General features: G+C 33.9%; 1 protein-coding gene across 2 annotated transcripts in view; it reads right to left on the bottom strand.

Moving 5' to 3' along the window:
• The window catches only part of SLIT2 (slit guidance ligand 2), a 354,964-nt gene that overhangs the window by 127,031 nt on the left and 213,343 nt on the right, over nt 1–14,590 (bottom strand). For both annotated transcript variants that reach the window (XM_059381673.1, XM_059381682.1), the window contains exons 5-6: nt 13,949–14,020; nt 2,447–2,518 (exon numbers count right to left, since the gene is read on the bottom strand). In XM_059381673.1, coding sequence (XP_059237656.1) covers nt 2,447–2,518; nt 13,949–14,020 — 144 coding nt within the window. The remainder of the gene's footprint in view (nt 1–2,446; nt 2,519–13,948; nt 14,021–14,590) is intronic.

The raw sequence follows: 14,590 nt of genomic DNA, 5'->3' as shown, positions 1-14,590 counted from the left end.
TCATGGAACCAAAATTTAAAAACATAACAAAACAAAACAAAAAACCCCTGAAGCATTGGGACTCTAAATTTAAGGTGATTTGAAAATTAATTAATGCTTCTTTAGCTCCACTCAAGAAGATATATTGTAAAGAGTCCTACATGGTAAAAATAGGCAAAACAGAAAACATTCTTTCTGGAACCTTCTACTAAAAAAGCCCCCAACCAAATTTTTACAACAGAAGAACTTTTTTGATTTACTCGACAAGAGACTTGGGCTTGATAAATCCCAGTCCTTTGAGTGCTTTCTCCAGTTAGCCTTAAATTTTTCATCAATTAATTTCTTTAAAGGTTGTATGAACTATGAGGATTTTAAAAATTAATACATATTAAAAGAATGTCTGCTTGACTATCAAATTTTAATATAAAATATTTAAGGCATTTCAAAAGGCACATTTTCTTGTATCACGTACTAATTTTAATTATTAATTTTTAGAAAACTCTGACCATTATGTATCTCTTTGAAACCTATATACTAAGGTCCTCAAAAGTGTTCCCAAACTTGTGGATTTTGATTTTAACTCCATGAATCACAAGACATTTTTCGCTCTTTGGTGTGTTTCAAGATAGTAGTTTAAAGTCACCTTTTTAACATGACAAACACAATATATGCGGTGATTTTGTTTTCATGAGCTTACTAAATCTAAAAACAGTGATATTACTTTATAACAAATAAGCAGATGAACCAAATGAATAGTTATTGTATTTGTGTCAAAGAGTTTTCAGTGTCCAGCATGGTGTCTGGCACAGAGCAGGTGCTCTGTGTGTATGTATCTCTCTCTCTCCCCCCCACCTCTATATACACACACATATATATATACTCAATATATTATGTATATGCATTATTTCATATCTAATAAGCTCATTTAATTAATAACAAAGTACTTTATGGGATTTTAGTCCATGCAAAGTATTCAGCAAACTTGCTATAAAATTTTTGGTGTTGCTCCTATTCCTAGTTAGAAGTATTGACATGGTAATACATTTTTGGCTTGATAAGATCCGTTCAATTAAATAACACCCATGGTAGTCTCTTCATATACCAAGTTTACAACATTGACTATGGTTTTGACATCAGACTACTATCATGAAACCGTAGTTGTATCCTCATTATTCTGACTCTGAAATAGCAAACTGAGCTTTGTATATGAATAAAAATAAAAAGTGGCCTTGTAACTACAATATTTAGGATAAGCACTCTGAATGTTTTCCCTAGAGAAAAAGTTAGACTGTTACCAACAGAAATAAAGGTGACTTGTCACGTGGATAGATAGTGATATATGTTCTTATAACATTTTATCCCAATCAACTAGTTCTTATGTTAAGTCCTTAAAAATAATCAGAAATGTTTTGTCAAAACATCAAACTTTTTCTAGCATTACATTCTGTTCCTCAAACTCAATTTTTAAAGTAATGGAATCTTTTTTTTTTTTTTTCAGGAGGATTTCATGATTCCTGGATAATTTTTACCACATGGACTAAAAATTCAAAACCTCTTCATATTTAATTCAATTTCGGATTCTGAATAAATTTAGTCAGGGATGAATTATAGCAGAGAGAAATAATTTTATTTGGGACAGAAATCTGCAAATTTATTTTAAAAGCTAGACTGGTGAATCTCTGGCAGGAAAAAAAAAATCTCACAAATGTATAGGCGATTTCAAACACTTTAGTAACTCCAGTTTACATTAAAATTATTTTTCATTAGAATAACTTCATTAAAATTATTTTACCAAGTCAGAGATCTGTAGAGATTACTCAGTTGCCTCTAACCCATTTTTGTCAGCCATACCTACCCAGCAAGGAAAGAGAGGATGCCAGTTACAATTCAGAGCTGAGGGCTGTGCTTTACTGAGTCAGTAGTGAAGACTTTAAAATGGACCCAGTGGGCAGCTTATTAAAATTAGAAAACAGATCTCAAAATCATCTTTCAAAAATGATGTTATCCAGTTACAAGTGACATCTCAAAACGAGAAAACGTTTTCCCATTGCATGGCAACTACACAATATTCCAACTTGTCAGCAACTAAAGAGGTTTTATTTTTTTGTTGTCGTTTTTTTGACACAACTGATCTTAAATCTTAATATTTAGCAATTCTGGGCATTCTCACAAATCCTATGACTGAAAATATTTTGTTATAAGGAGAAACACATACCGGACAGTAGTGTGAATATCTGAATATTCTCCCTCAAGAGACATTTTTACCTAAACATGCAGAAATGATGCCCACGGTTATGTGCACACACATTTCAAGTTCTCTGTATATTCCCCAGGAGTGACTTAAGGTATCTTCCTAAGAGACCGTCCTGACACAAGGTTTTGAGCTAGCGGATAAGCTCCCCCATCAGCACTCCCCAGACACAAAGCTCCCGTTTTCAAAAGAGTCAGAGAGAGAAGCAACACTTACAGCACTTCCAGGTCCCGCAGAGCCCTAAATGCCCCATCTTCAATACAGCTGATCTGGTTGTAATCCAGTTGCCTGTAAACAGATTAGAAGAATATATGTAAAAGGCTGAAGACTATCTGGGTTGGGTGAAAGGAAGTCCCCTGATGGGTCTAGGAAGCCCTGGCTGCAGGAACTGAAATGCTGTCACAAATACACTCATCTGCTTAAGAATGTCACAAGCCATTCTGGCCTCCGTACTGCGACTGAGATCTCTTTTTGTTCTGAACTGTCTGTGCAAATAGCAGCCCTTGGAAAGCCTCAGTAAATAATAACTGTGCCTTATATTAAATGCCATAGGAATGCAATTTCATTACATCAAGAAAAGCTATCCATTAAAAGCTTTCAGCGTCATCTTGCTGAAACAATTTCATTAAGGTAAAGGACTGTAAATCACTTAATGTCACATGCACCCCCTCAGTGACCTAACCGAATCCATTTATCAGAGACGCCCAGCTGCATGTTAATTTCACCATCCTTGGCAAGAAAGAGCAAGACTACTTTTAGGTTTTCTTCTTTTAAAAGCAGTTTTCCTTAGAGAACTCCCAATCGCAAGAGAGAAATGAAGTCCCACGTACCTCCCTGCTATTCCCAACCAGGAAAACACTTTAGAAAGCGAGCCCTTGTTCTGCATTACGCTTTGCTTAATATCCATGATTTGCACTGTGTGTCCGTACATGTGATTTCCCTGCACTGTAAATATGCATACTTCCAGCTAAGAAACTCCCCAAATTTCCAGAAAATAAGTTATAAAGTATTAAGAAATTAATCTTTTTGCTTTCCTCAAAGATGTTAATTTTAGCTGCAAACGCAAGAACGCATACTGCAGCAACATCATTAAAACACTACACCAATCTACGCTAAAGAGTGTAAAAGCTTTATCAGTTCCTTCTAAATAGTACAAAATGCCAACAAATGAATCTTCTCTTGTAGTTGAGCACTCATTTGTTATAATTCAAAGATGAAAAGACAAAGTTACTCCAAACTTGGTTAAATCAGTTTGTTCCTGCCGCTTGTTTTTGGAATTACAATTTTCTTTATCGAGGCTGACCTATTTATTTGGTTGAAATAAACAGCTAAGTACTAAATCCTACCTGTTATATCTTTATATTATTTTAAATTCTTTTTTTAAACACATAAGCAGTTGTTGTTTAAGTCTAGTAGCTTGATGCTTAGCGATATTATTATTCCAGTAAAGAAATTATTTTAAGGCTTCACTTGAGACAGAAACAAAATGTTTGATGAAATAGTCAGGTGAATTGTCAGTTCTCCATGCATTTGGAGGGAATCAGATGTACAGGGCTCAGACTATGGTCATAATACAAATGAATCCTGTCCTCGTTTCAAGTGCGAAATTCACCAAAAAGGCTAATTCACGTTTGAGGTGTATTCTTAAAGTACTGTTTCAACATTCCCGTAAAACAGCTGTTTTTCTCACAAGGCTATGGAATTAAGGTGCAATGATTTAATCCAGTAACTTTCAGAGGGGCTTCTTCAAAATCCTTACTTTAGAAATTATGTACATAGGGAATGTCTCATGAAATATACATCTCATTTTAAAGAAAGTCTCTAGGGGACACAGACTACCTTGATGTCATGCAAATGGTACAATCTAGGACCTACAACATTAAAAAAAAAAAAGGCCAACTCTGGAGAAGATATGGTTTTATTGCTTTTATAAACTAAGGCTTTCCCCAAATAATAGGTACCATCCATGCTACTGTAATAGCTTAAGCATTTCTACTTATTAAGAAGTAATGCAGAAGGATAATTTTATTTTCTAAGAAGACTTTTTAAGCTTCATGATGTAATATGGCTGCTGTGGTTCCAAGAAAACACTTACATTCTTGAGCACCTTTGATTTTTACAGATTAAATTCTTTTAACAATTAAGTTAACAGCCTTTTTATTTTAAAGTGCTAAATATATATCTACACTACTATTCTCTAACCTCTTGAACAATTTATCAAAGCCATTTAAATTAGTACAATGGCATGAAGTGTTATCCTTGACACACCACAAAAGAGAAATTGTTTCCAGACAAATTGGCAAAATCTTTTAATGCTATCAAATTTGCCTAATGCAGTCTCCAGGTTAATCTGTAAAAGGGTGAGCTGTATGTTTGCCCATATCTTATTATCCTTAGCTGTCAATGTATAAGTCAGTGCTGACACTGCTTCTTTTAAATCATGCATACTATACACAAAGGGGAAGACCTAGCATGCCAGAAAGCACTCAAGCAAATCTTGTTCTACAGGGACTGAAAAGCAGATTACTTTCACTATACCACCAGAAGTTGAGACACTGCTGGAAACTTTGGTAATTTCATCCCTCTTCAACATCGCTCATGGTTGCATGCTTCCGATTCTTAACAGAAACCCAAGTCCTTGGTATTAAAGCACAAGGATATTTGGCTTTCATAGGACCAAAGTTTTCCTTAGTTTTCTGAATGCAATCATGGCTCAGGCCGTCGACCTTCTGAAAACGAAGGTATTGTATGAAAAAGTTACTTGTATGAGAGAAAAATCAAAATGAATAATTTTTCATCAACTGGTGGATTTCCTTATATCGAAAGGAATGTTTAAGCAGAGTGCTGTGCCCGCTCTGACTGCCCATGAGAAAAATCTCTCTGCAAAAAAACGTCCATTTGTCTGTATATGGTTTAAGATAAAGAGTGTCAACACCATGCAAAAGCATACTTTATTTCAGGGATTTGGGACTATTTTTTGCACCTTGTTTCTTCTCACCCAGTTCACTTCCTTCTCTACCATCTTTTCAAGACCAACACCGGGGCCTTTCTGCTTTCTGTAAACAGGAAAGGATCTGTTCTCAGATTTAGTGACAGGCTGATTCTGTTTAGAAGTGATTTCCAATTGTGCAATGAAATTACTCTGAATTAAGGCATTAGTAAGAGGAGAAGTTTTTGTTTTGTTTTGTTTTTTACTTCTCCAAAAAGTAGTATTCCAATTATTTAGCCAAACACAGGGTAAATTTGTTGATCTTTGGATAATAAGAGCAGTAAAATACATTAGGAACAGCTTCAGGATGCTTTCCTGGTATAAGGGTCACGTCCCACAGGGAGCAAGCGAGCACTTCTTTTTTATTTTCTGGAGAGAAAGAACAGCGCAGATATAGTATTATCAGCGATTTCTTTCAGACCTTCAGCTGACGTATCCTAGCACAGATTTTGTGGCCTCTCTCCTGTATTTCCTATCTCCAGTCTCCTCTGTTTCTGTTTGAATTCCATCTCTATCTTAACCTTCATTGTTCTAGTTTGTAAGGGTGCATTCTAAAGCAAGTGCTTTATCTTTAATTTCATGCAATTAACGATGTTAAAACAATAGAAAACTTCAAGCTCTCTTTCAGCATTAACATTCTATTATTCTTTTTTCATTGGTCACTATTTCTCTTAGGTTGTTCCAAAATAACACTAGATTGCTTGTTTTAATTTTTCCTTGACCTGGTAAATTTAGTCTTTGGTAATGTAGTTTATCTTTATCAAGCAGGTGTTACTCTGAGCCTTGCACACATGAAGTTTCTAAAGCAGATCTGATTTTCTTCAACACAAGAAATGATTTAGCCTCGTTTCAGATTTTGATTAATTCTAGGTATGAGCAACAATATATAATGCTGATGAATATAAATTTTAGAAATATGCATATTAAATAACAGAAAGGTTGAAAATTTGCTTACTTGGCAAATTTTCCTGAAATATATCTAGAGATACTTACAGCATTCTGTAACTTTTTACATTTTTTTTCAGGGTCTTCCTGTTTTCAGTTATTAAAATCTGGATACATACTATGTTTGAATTACATATACAAACTCACCTTCCTGCATTAACTTTATTTGTTTTTGTCCTTACTCATAGAAAATTTATGTTGCACTGCAGTGTCCAAGTAATAAGATCGTATTACCAACTGATTTTCTTTTTGTGAGAATTCAAACACCATAAAATTTACTTAACTCTGAAACAATACAGAACATAAAAAGTCTTCAAAAACTTTAAAGCCAGGGTGCCTGAGTGGCTCAGTCAGTTAAGCACCTGACTCTTGGTTTCAGCTCAGGTCATGATCTCAGGTTTGTGAGGTTGATCCAGTGTTGGGTTCCAAACTCAGCATGGAGTCTGCTTGAGATTCTCTCTCTCTGCTTCTCCCTCCCTCTCTGCACCTCTCCCCACTTTGTTCTCTCTCTCTAAAATAAATACATAAAATCTTTAAAAATATAACTTTAAAGCCAGATAGAGTCTCCCAATATTTCAACAAAACGTATTATAACTACGCTCTGATTCTCCAGGGTTTTTTGAGCACTAAAATAGAAGTTTAGTTCATATTCATATTGCTATAAATGGCAAACTCCAAAAGCTTAAGTACACTTAAAATAATATATCAAAGTGATTAGAATCAATAGGAAGGAGAAACAGCATTTTGCCATTTGGAAAGAAACCTGATAAAACATATAAATCAAATGGCAGAAATAAAATGTTGTTAAGGATATGGGTATGATCTGTTCTATTTCTTCCCTTGTGTGTATAAAATTCAAGTCAATATGAGTGCCTAAATATACAAATCTTATACCAATAATGACTCTTAAAGAAGTAATTCAAGATTTAAGTTATAATGGATAGAGGACATGAGAATAATGTAAATTGACCCATATGAATGAACACCCACCCTAGGCTGAAGTTTTGGCAACCATGCCATTTAACCTCAGCATAAAAGCACATCAGTGCTAACCCAGGTATTAGTGAATAAATCTACCAAAGGAAGGACTGTCCCTTGAGGAATGCTAACTAATGTATTTTGGAATTTGGTCCTTTTGAAATCTTTCAAGAAAAGTGTTGTGGAGTTTTTTTCTTAGGAATAAAGAATCTCAGTTTTTATTGAAATTGTCTATGGTATAAAGTTATATCCACTTGCTAATTTATTAGGGAAAAGTGAAAGGTAAGTTCTAAGAGACATGGTACCAGAAAATGGATGAAAAACAACCAAGTAGTCCTTCACTTTCTAGTAGCTCTTGTACCCTAATCAAAGGTGGTAGAAACTGAAACTGACAATAACAATTAACAATTGCTTACATTTACTGAATGCATAGCAAATAGCAGGGTCTGTAGATATTATCTCATTTTTCCTTACATTAACTTGAAAAGCTAAATGTTCTCATCATTCTGATTTTCTAGAAGAGGATGTGAAGCTCACAGAAGTTTAATAACTTACTCAAAGTAAATAAGCAGTGAAATCTTGATTCAAATTTAAATCTGTGTATTGCTAAAGTCCCCACTCAATAGCAAGTATTCAGGGAAAGAGATTCAGGAACTGTTCATTCTGCAAACGAAAGGTTCAGCTCAATCTCTGGTGGCCAAACTTCAAAGACAAAGTCAGCACGTAAAGAGTGCTATAGAATGTCAGGGAAGGAACAGATCACCCTATGCTGAAGTAGTTTGTGTGAGGAAAGAAAAATCCTGAACCTAAAACAAAACAAAACAGGTAGAATCCAAAAAGACAGAAAATAAAACTGGGTATTCCCTGTGGAGGGAAAAGACCCACTCAAGAACAGCTGTGAACAAGGTTTTACAATGTTCACAATGAATGTTTGTAAGAGAGAGGTCATTATGGCTTGAGCAAAGAGCTTGTGTGCAGATTCACTGGGAGAGGGGGCTGGAAGCTTGGGTGGATGTCAGAATGTTAGGACAAATCAAAATATCTAAAGAAAGCATGCTATTCAATAAAAGCCTCTGTTCTCTCAGGAAAGATTTTACATTCCTCAGAACCTGTAAAACTATGACAATATTCTGTTATACCCCCAAGGCTTTGCCATAGGGCCAAAACAAAGAATTGTTGTTTTTAATAAGCTGAATGATTTTTGAGCCAGGGAGTGATGGGATTAAAACAGAAGCAAAACAAAACAAAAAACAAAAACAGTGCTTTATAAAAACAAATTTGCCTGCAACAATAAACATAACAAATGAGAATACAGACTGGAGATCAAAATCCAATCCGTACACTACTGTAATAGTTAAGAAGTAGCAAAGTGTGCCGGTTCAGGGTTGGGGAAGCAAGAAAACTAAGGATATGTTCTATCTCAAGGAAAACATAGCAGCTATGGGAAGATCACACCAAGTCTTATTTTATACATATGTGAACTGGATTCCCTATCACTCAGATAGTCTTGTGTTTTGTTTGTTTTATTTTGTTTTGGAAAGTGTTTATGATTATATGTTGTATAAATTCACTTTCACATAACAGAATAATGTCATTGAAGAAAAATGCTAAGACACCCTGCAGACAGAGCAAAACGAAAAGTTGGAGACGTTGTTAGCAAACTTGACTGCAGTTGTGGGGATTATCACAATTCAGGCTGCCTCCTGAGCGACTGCAAACCAGGCAGGTTACAGGACCATGGACAGTTCCCATGGTACAGCTAGCTTCTCCAGAGCACCCACACTGTCTGCAGACACGATTCTGGATGTTTAAGAGGAGCTGTATTCATTGAAATGAAACTTACGTTTTGTACTAACTATCCAAATGACGAGCCATCTCTACAGGTTTGTTCAGAAGATACTATATCTCACTTAAGACCTGTGGCATTTAATCTAACACGAAAGATAGCAGGCCCCTTCAGTGAGAAACCAGCCTCCTCTTCAAAGTCTCCTCAGCCTCAGGTTTACTGAAAACACTCTAAGAAAGAGCTGGAAGGACTAAAAGATATAATTTAAATTTGGTATCAGTAAATTTTATTTTTATGATAATATACTAAGTATATAAGTCTGGTAAGAAATATAAGGAACTAAACAGGAAAGCTAGCTGATTATAGCAGATAATTTATAATTACAACAATTCATAAGACAAAGCTAAAAGGAGTCTTTCATTTGCATGGTAAAATACAAAATACACTCTTCTAATTGTTACATATTGATTTTATAATATGTAAGCAACACTTGTTCCCTTACTGGTACGCAGTATCTTGTGGGATACTAATTTCCCTAGTATTTAAAACCAGGGAAATGTAAAAAATAAAGTAAAATACAGAAGTCTTTCTGTGTCTCTAGTCTAGGATGGAGTATTTTCCTTCTATGGGTTTTAATGGCTTCATCAATAGAATATATTGAAGACAGAGTTCCAAAAAAATGAAATTTCTAAATAATATAAATAGCTATATGATAACATATAGATTAACTCTGTCTTTCCTGTTTGCCAAATCTTACTGCCAATAATCATTGCAACCCAAATTGAATGATTTGTTTCCTAAAAGTCATGGCTATACATATTTATTTCCAAATAATATGATGACTTGCTCAAAGAAAACAAAATTAAATCACCTTACAACCTGACCCTTGTCTATAAATTAATGCATGTTAAAAAAAGGAAAAATAAAATAAGATGAAAACAGATGGGGGTGCAAACCATAGGAGACTCTTAACTCTAGGAAACAAACAGTGTTGCTGGAGGGCAGGTGATTGGGGGGGTAGGGTAATTGGGTAATGGGCATTAAGGAGGGCACTTGATGTAATGAGCACTGCATGTAATATGCAACTGATCAATCACTAAATTCTACCCTGAAACTGACAATACACTATATGTTAACTAAATTGAATTTAAATATTTTTTAAAAGATAAATACAAATATTTGCCCTAACCTGTTTTTTACTGAGAGGTGGTTTTCCTGCAAAAGGTGGGTACAACTCATATAGCGTTAAGGGAATTCAGATAATGCAAGCAAATGGAAAAGACATGTCTTTATTTATAAAGACAATAAACATTACAGTTTGACTGGAACACAGAGTACACTTTGAGCGTGTACTGCAAAATGAAAGAAGAAAAAAGCAGGTTTGATTTACCTTACAAGTATATCCAAAATGATGCATGTTGTAATTTAACTATTTTAAGTGTTTATGTTGTGCTCACTAAAGAAACTAAAAATATGTTAACGTTTACTCTTGTGATATGAAGAGCAACTAGCAATCTATTGCAATTTTAAGCTCATATATCTGTACAGTTTTCTTGCTTAAATCTGGGAATAATTATAACTAGGAATGTTTTGTCATAAAAACAAGAGACTTGGAAAATCTTTAATCTGTTAAGAGGCATGCTTAGAGAATAAGTTCATGAGTCCCAGCAATAAAGCAAGGCTTAATTTAAATATTCTTCTAAATTATTCAATTAAATGGAAATACCTCATAGATATTGCAAACAAAGTAGTTTAAATAATATAACATGTTTTAATTCAAAATCTGATCAGGAGGCAGCAAGGCTTTACCTCATCAGTGTTTCAATAAATTAAACACATATAGAAGGCTTATTTTTGTGAGGCTTCACTTGGTAATAATATGGTTTTGCTACTTTAATTCATACTTGAGTGGGGAATTTAAAAACATGTAAATACTATGGAAAAGTGCTGCCAGTGACTATTATAAACGCTATAATTTAGTTGGTATTTTAACATGATCTTGTTATTCTCAGATATTACAATCTAAAATGTCAGGAAAAAGAAAGTGGTTTAAGTTGTGGCTGGAGAAAATTAGGTAACAAAATAAAATATACAGAGTTTTCTTCCAGTTAAGAAATTAATAGCAATAAGCAAAAAGTTATGGGAATTCCTCCCTGGAGATATTTAAGAGCAAGATAAAATGTTCATCTGCCTAGAATAGTTTTAGTGTGTCTTGCCTGGAGGAAGAGGAATAAAATCTGCTAATTTGCAAAATATTCACAGCATCAGTTTCTTATTGTTAAGATACTGCCTTGGGCATACTTAGTGAATCCACAAGATTAGAGTAAGTGCTTCCAGTGAAAATCTTCTGATAACTGGAATTTGCTATGAATAAGGCCTGAATGTGGTAAATCCAATAAACCTGTTACAGTGCATCAGACTGAACATTTAGACAGCTCTATACAAAATATCGTCATATCGTCGTAATGCAGCTAAAGAACATATTTCTTCTGTCTAGACTTTTTTCTCTTTTATTCTCTGAATGAGTTGGAACAGAAGCCATCCACCATGCAGGATTATCCAAACTGTAATTGCAACAGTGGAATGGTAAGTAGAACAGAGTATACTATACCTCTCCTTCCCACACTGAATTTATGGACTTTTATTGAGTTGTTACTTGATGACTGATGGTTACTTTTAATAATAATATGAATTAAAATTTACCCTCAATTCTAACATATTTTAGCAGGCATCTTCTTAACTTTTAATGATAAAACTTATCTTCATACAAAGCCCCATGAAACTATTTTTTTCTTGGAACAATGTAGTTTGAACAATGTTTCAGTTATAGAAACATGCATTTTAACTGTAAAATTCTATAGAATTGTAGCTATGATCCTAATTAATTAAATAAACCTAGAAATGCATTGTGGTATTTCAATGCTGCTCTAAAGGTATTTGACACTGTTATGTGTAAGGCAGCGAGAACAGTGGAGATTGATTCTAACTTTGCATTGATTCTTTAATAGATTCTAACTTCTTCAATCTACCCTTCTCTGCTGTAACTCACCAACACATAACATGAATCAAGATCCTGGAAGACTTCTTTATATTTTCTTTCAGGAACTCTTTCCTATGTTTCCCTGATGACCTCAAGCCATAATTTTTATTTTTCTTTCCTCAGAACTTATAGCACATAATATCTTGTTTATAAATCAGGGTCTGATGAAAATTTAGTACTTTCTGCTATATTTTCTTTTTCCACTTATTAGCCCCATGTCCAACTGACTTATACTAGACACGGATAAGTATCACATTCTTCATAGTAAACTGGCTCGAATCTTACTTTTCTTTTTATCTCTAAACTTCTAAAATCATAGTCTTTAAGGATAAATGAAGAGGATATATGAAGGAATCCCATCATGACTGGTATCTCATTCCCAAATGTATCCTTAAATATGGAAGATGGGTTACTTATAAACTTGGATTCCCTGAATATCTTTACTAAGAAGATTAAAAGCCACCTGTTTTAAGGATTTGGAGATTGCAAGTGGCATTCCCAAAGAATGGTCAACTATAGCCATGACTATCCTTTTAAGTGACGTACAGGCAACTTGAGTAGGTGTTGTGCTGGGATCTTCATATAGTTCTGATGAGACATAGTATACAAAGGTAGTTTTAACACCTTCCATCTCAGAATCTACCAGAAGACCTCCTCAAACCCTAGCAAGAGAAGATAAAATAAGAAAGCAAATAAAATCCCCTTACATGCAAACATTCATGAAAACCTAGGGCCAGAACTTTATTGGCTCTACACATTTAAATCTAGAAGTCTATATTTTTCTGCCTTCACCTGTACATTTAGAAAGTATGGATTTAACGCAAAAATCATTTACATTGAGGAGAAGATGCAGAGGCTGAACCTTATAGCTTTATAAGCAGTCATCCTCTTTGACGACAGAAAACATCTGTCTCACTCTTCCTACTGGAAAAATAATGTTGTATCCCACCATGGAGAATGCTGAATATAAGTTAATTCTTGAAAAGTGCCTGCGCTGTTTATCACTAGCTAAGAAATATTGAATTCCTGGTAGTTAATCTCAGCTGGGAGAGGCTTTTTCCCCCTACATTCCAAACTAATGTGAAAGCTAAGGACAACACTTTATGTCCTAGCATTTGCAGTCAATCAAAACCAATAATTTACAAAGGCACGTGCAGTATTTTAGAATTTATAAAGATACATATTGACAAAATTAGGATTGTCACTGAAATCTTAAATCCAATATGTATCTTCAAAGAAATAGGCACTTGCAGAAACAAACAAACAAACAAACAATAAACCACTCTACACAAGACACTAGATGTATAAAGGGAAAATTCAGAAACACGGTTCCCTTTACTTCATGGGTTTTTTTTTTCTTTTGAAAGAGGGCTATACACATATTCTTCCATAAAGATACACGGAGAAAATATGTAAGAAAAATAGTCACACAAAGGGAAAGACATAATTTTCTCTCACTCTCACACTTTTGGCATATAATGAAAAACAGTGATTTTGAAGTGGTAAAAAAAAAAAAAAAAAGAAAGAAAGAAAGAGAGCTAGCCACAGCTCCAGGCTCCAGGCATCTGTAACAAGAAAATATTATCTACTCTTTCTAGAAAAAAATAGTTTATATTCTGCATTTCCAGTAAACACAGATAACAACAGAAAAGGGAGTTATTGATGTACGCTGACAGTAAAAGTGGAGAAAATGCATTGTAAATACCTTTTAATCAACTCATTTCTTGAGATTTCATAAGATTAACCACAAAGTTTGAAGAATGAATTTGATAACAGCTTCAGATGCAAGACATCTTTTACATGGGAATTTCCCCAAATAGCTTGTAAAAACAATTTAAGACTTACTGTTACAAGCTCTCCTAACCAAGCATAAAGACAAATAGGCCTTTGACTTTTCTTTTGACACATTATTTAATATAAATTTAACATTAAAAATAGGTAACTATAAGATGACAGTATATATTAGAAAAGAATACTTACAGATTTTTAATGTCAACTGCCCCACGGAAAGCCTTCCTTGGAATTGCCTGAATTTGGTTTTCACTGAGATCACTAAAAATGACAAAAAAAGAAAAAGGTCAAGTTATAAAATATCATTTAAAAATTATTTTATCATGGTATTTGACAACACTAAAACACCTCTTTAGAAAGCTGAAAAAAAAATATTCTACCAGGATCATAATTAAATCCATATTATTAGATGTAATTTCTAATACAAAAAAGTTATATTTATAATGTAGCTTAAAAGGCTGAACTAAATGGCTTCTTGAAGTACTTTTCCAAATCTTTAATTTCATAATAAATTATAAAATATGATTCTCTTAAATTTGAGTTGATTCAACTCTGTTATAAACTATTTCTTTAAAAACCAAAAAAAAAAAAACAAAACAAAAAATCCCCAAAAAATAAAGAAAAAAAAATAAAAACAAAAAAGAAAAAACAAAACCAAAACCCCAACCAAAAAAAAAAAAAAAGAGAGAGAGAGAGAGAGAAAGTAAATTGTCCCTAACTCAGTTTCAAGGGGTTCTTAAGTTTTAGTACTTGATATTTCTCCAACATCACTGGCATAACTTACAAAGTATATAGGAAAGAAGTCCATTTAAACATCCTAGAGAGGAGCGG

The sequence above is a fragment of the Mustela nigripes genome, chromosome 1 (assembly GCF_022355385.1).
Source record: "Mustela nigripes isolate SB6536 chromosome 1, MUSNIG.SB6536, whole genome shotgun sequence".
Classification (NCBI taxonomy): Eukaryota; Metazoa; Chordata; class Mammalia; order Carnivora; family Mustelidae; genus Mustela; species Mustela nigripes.
The sequence above is the reverse complement of the archived record's forward strand: the minus strand, read 5'-3'. Positions and strand labels throughout refer to the sequence as shown.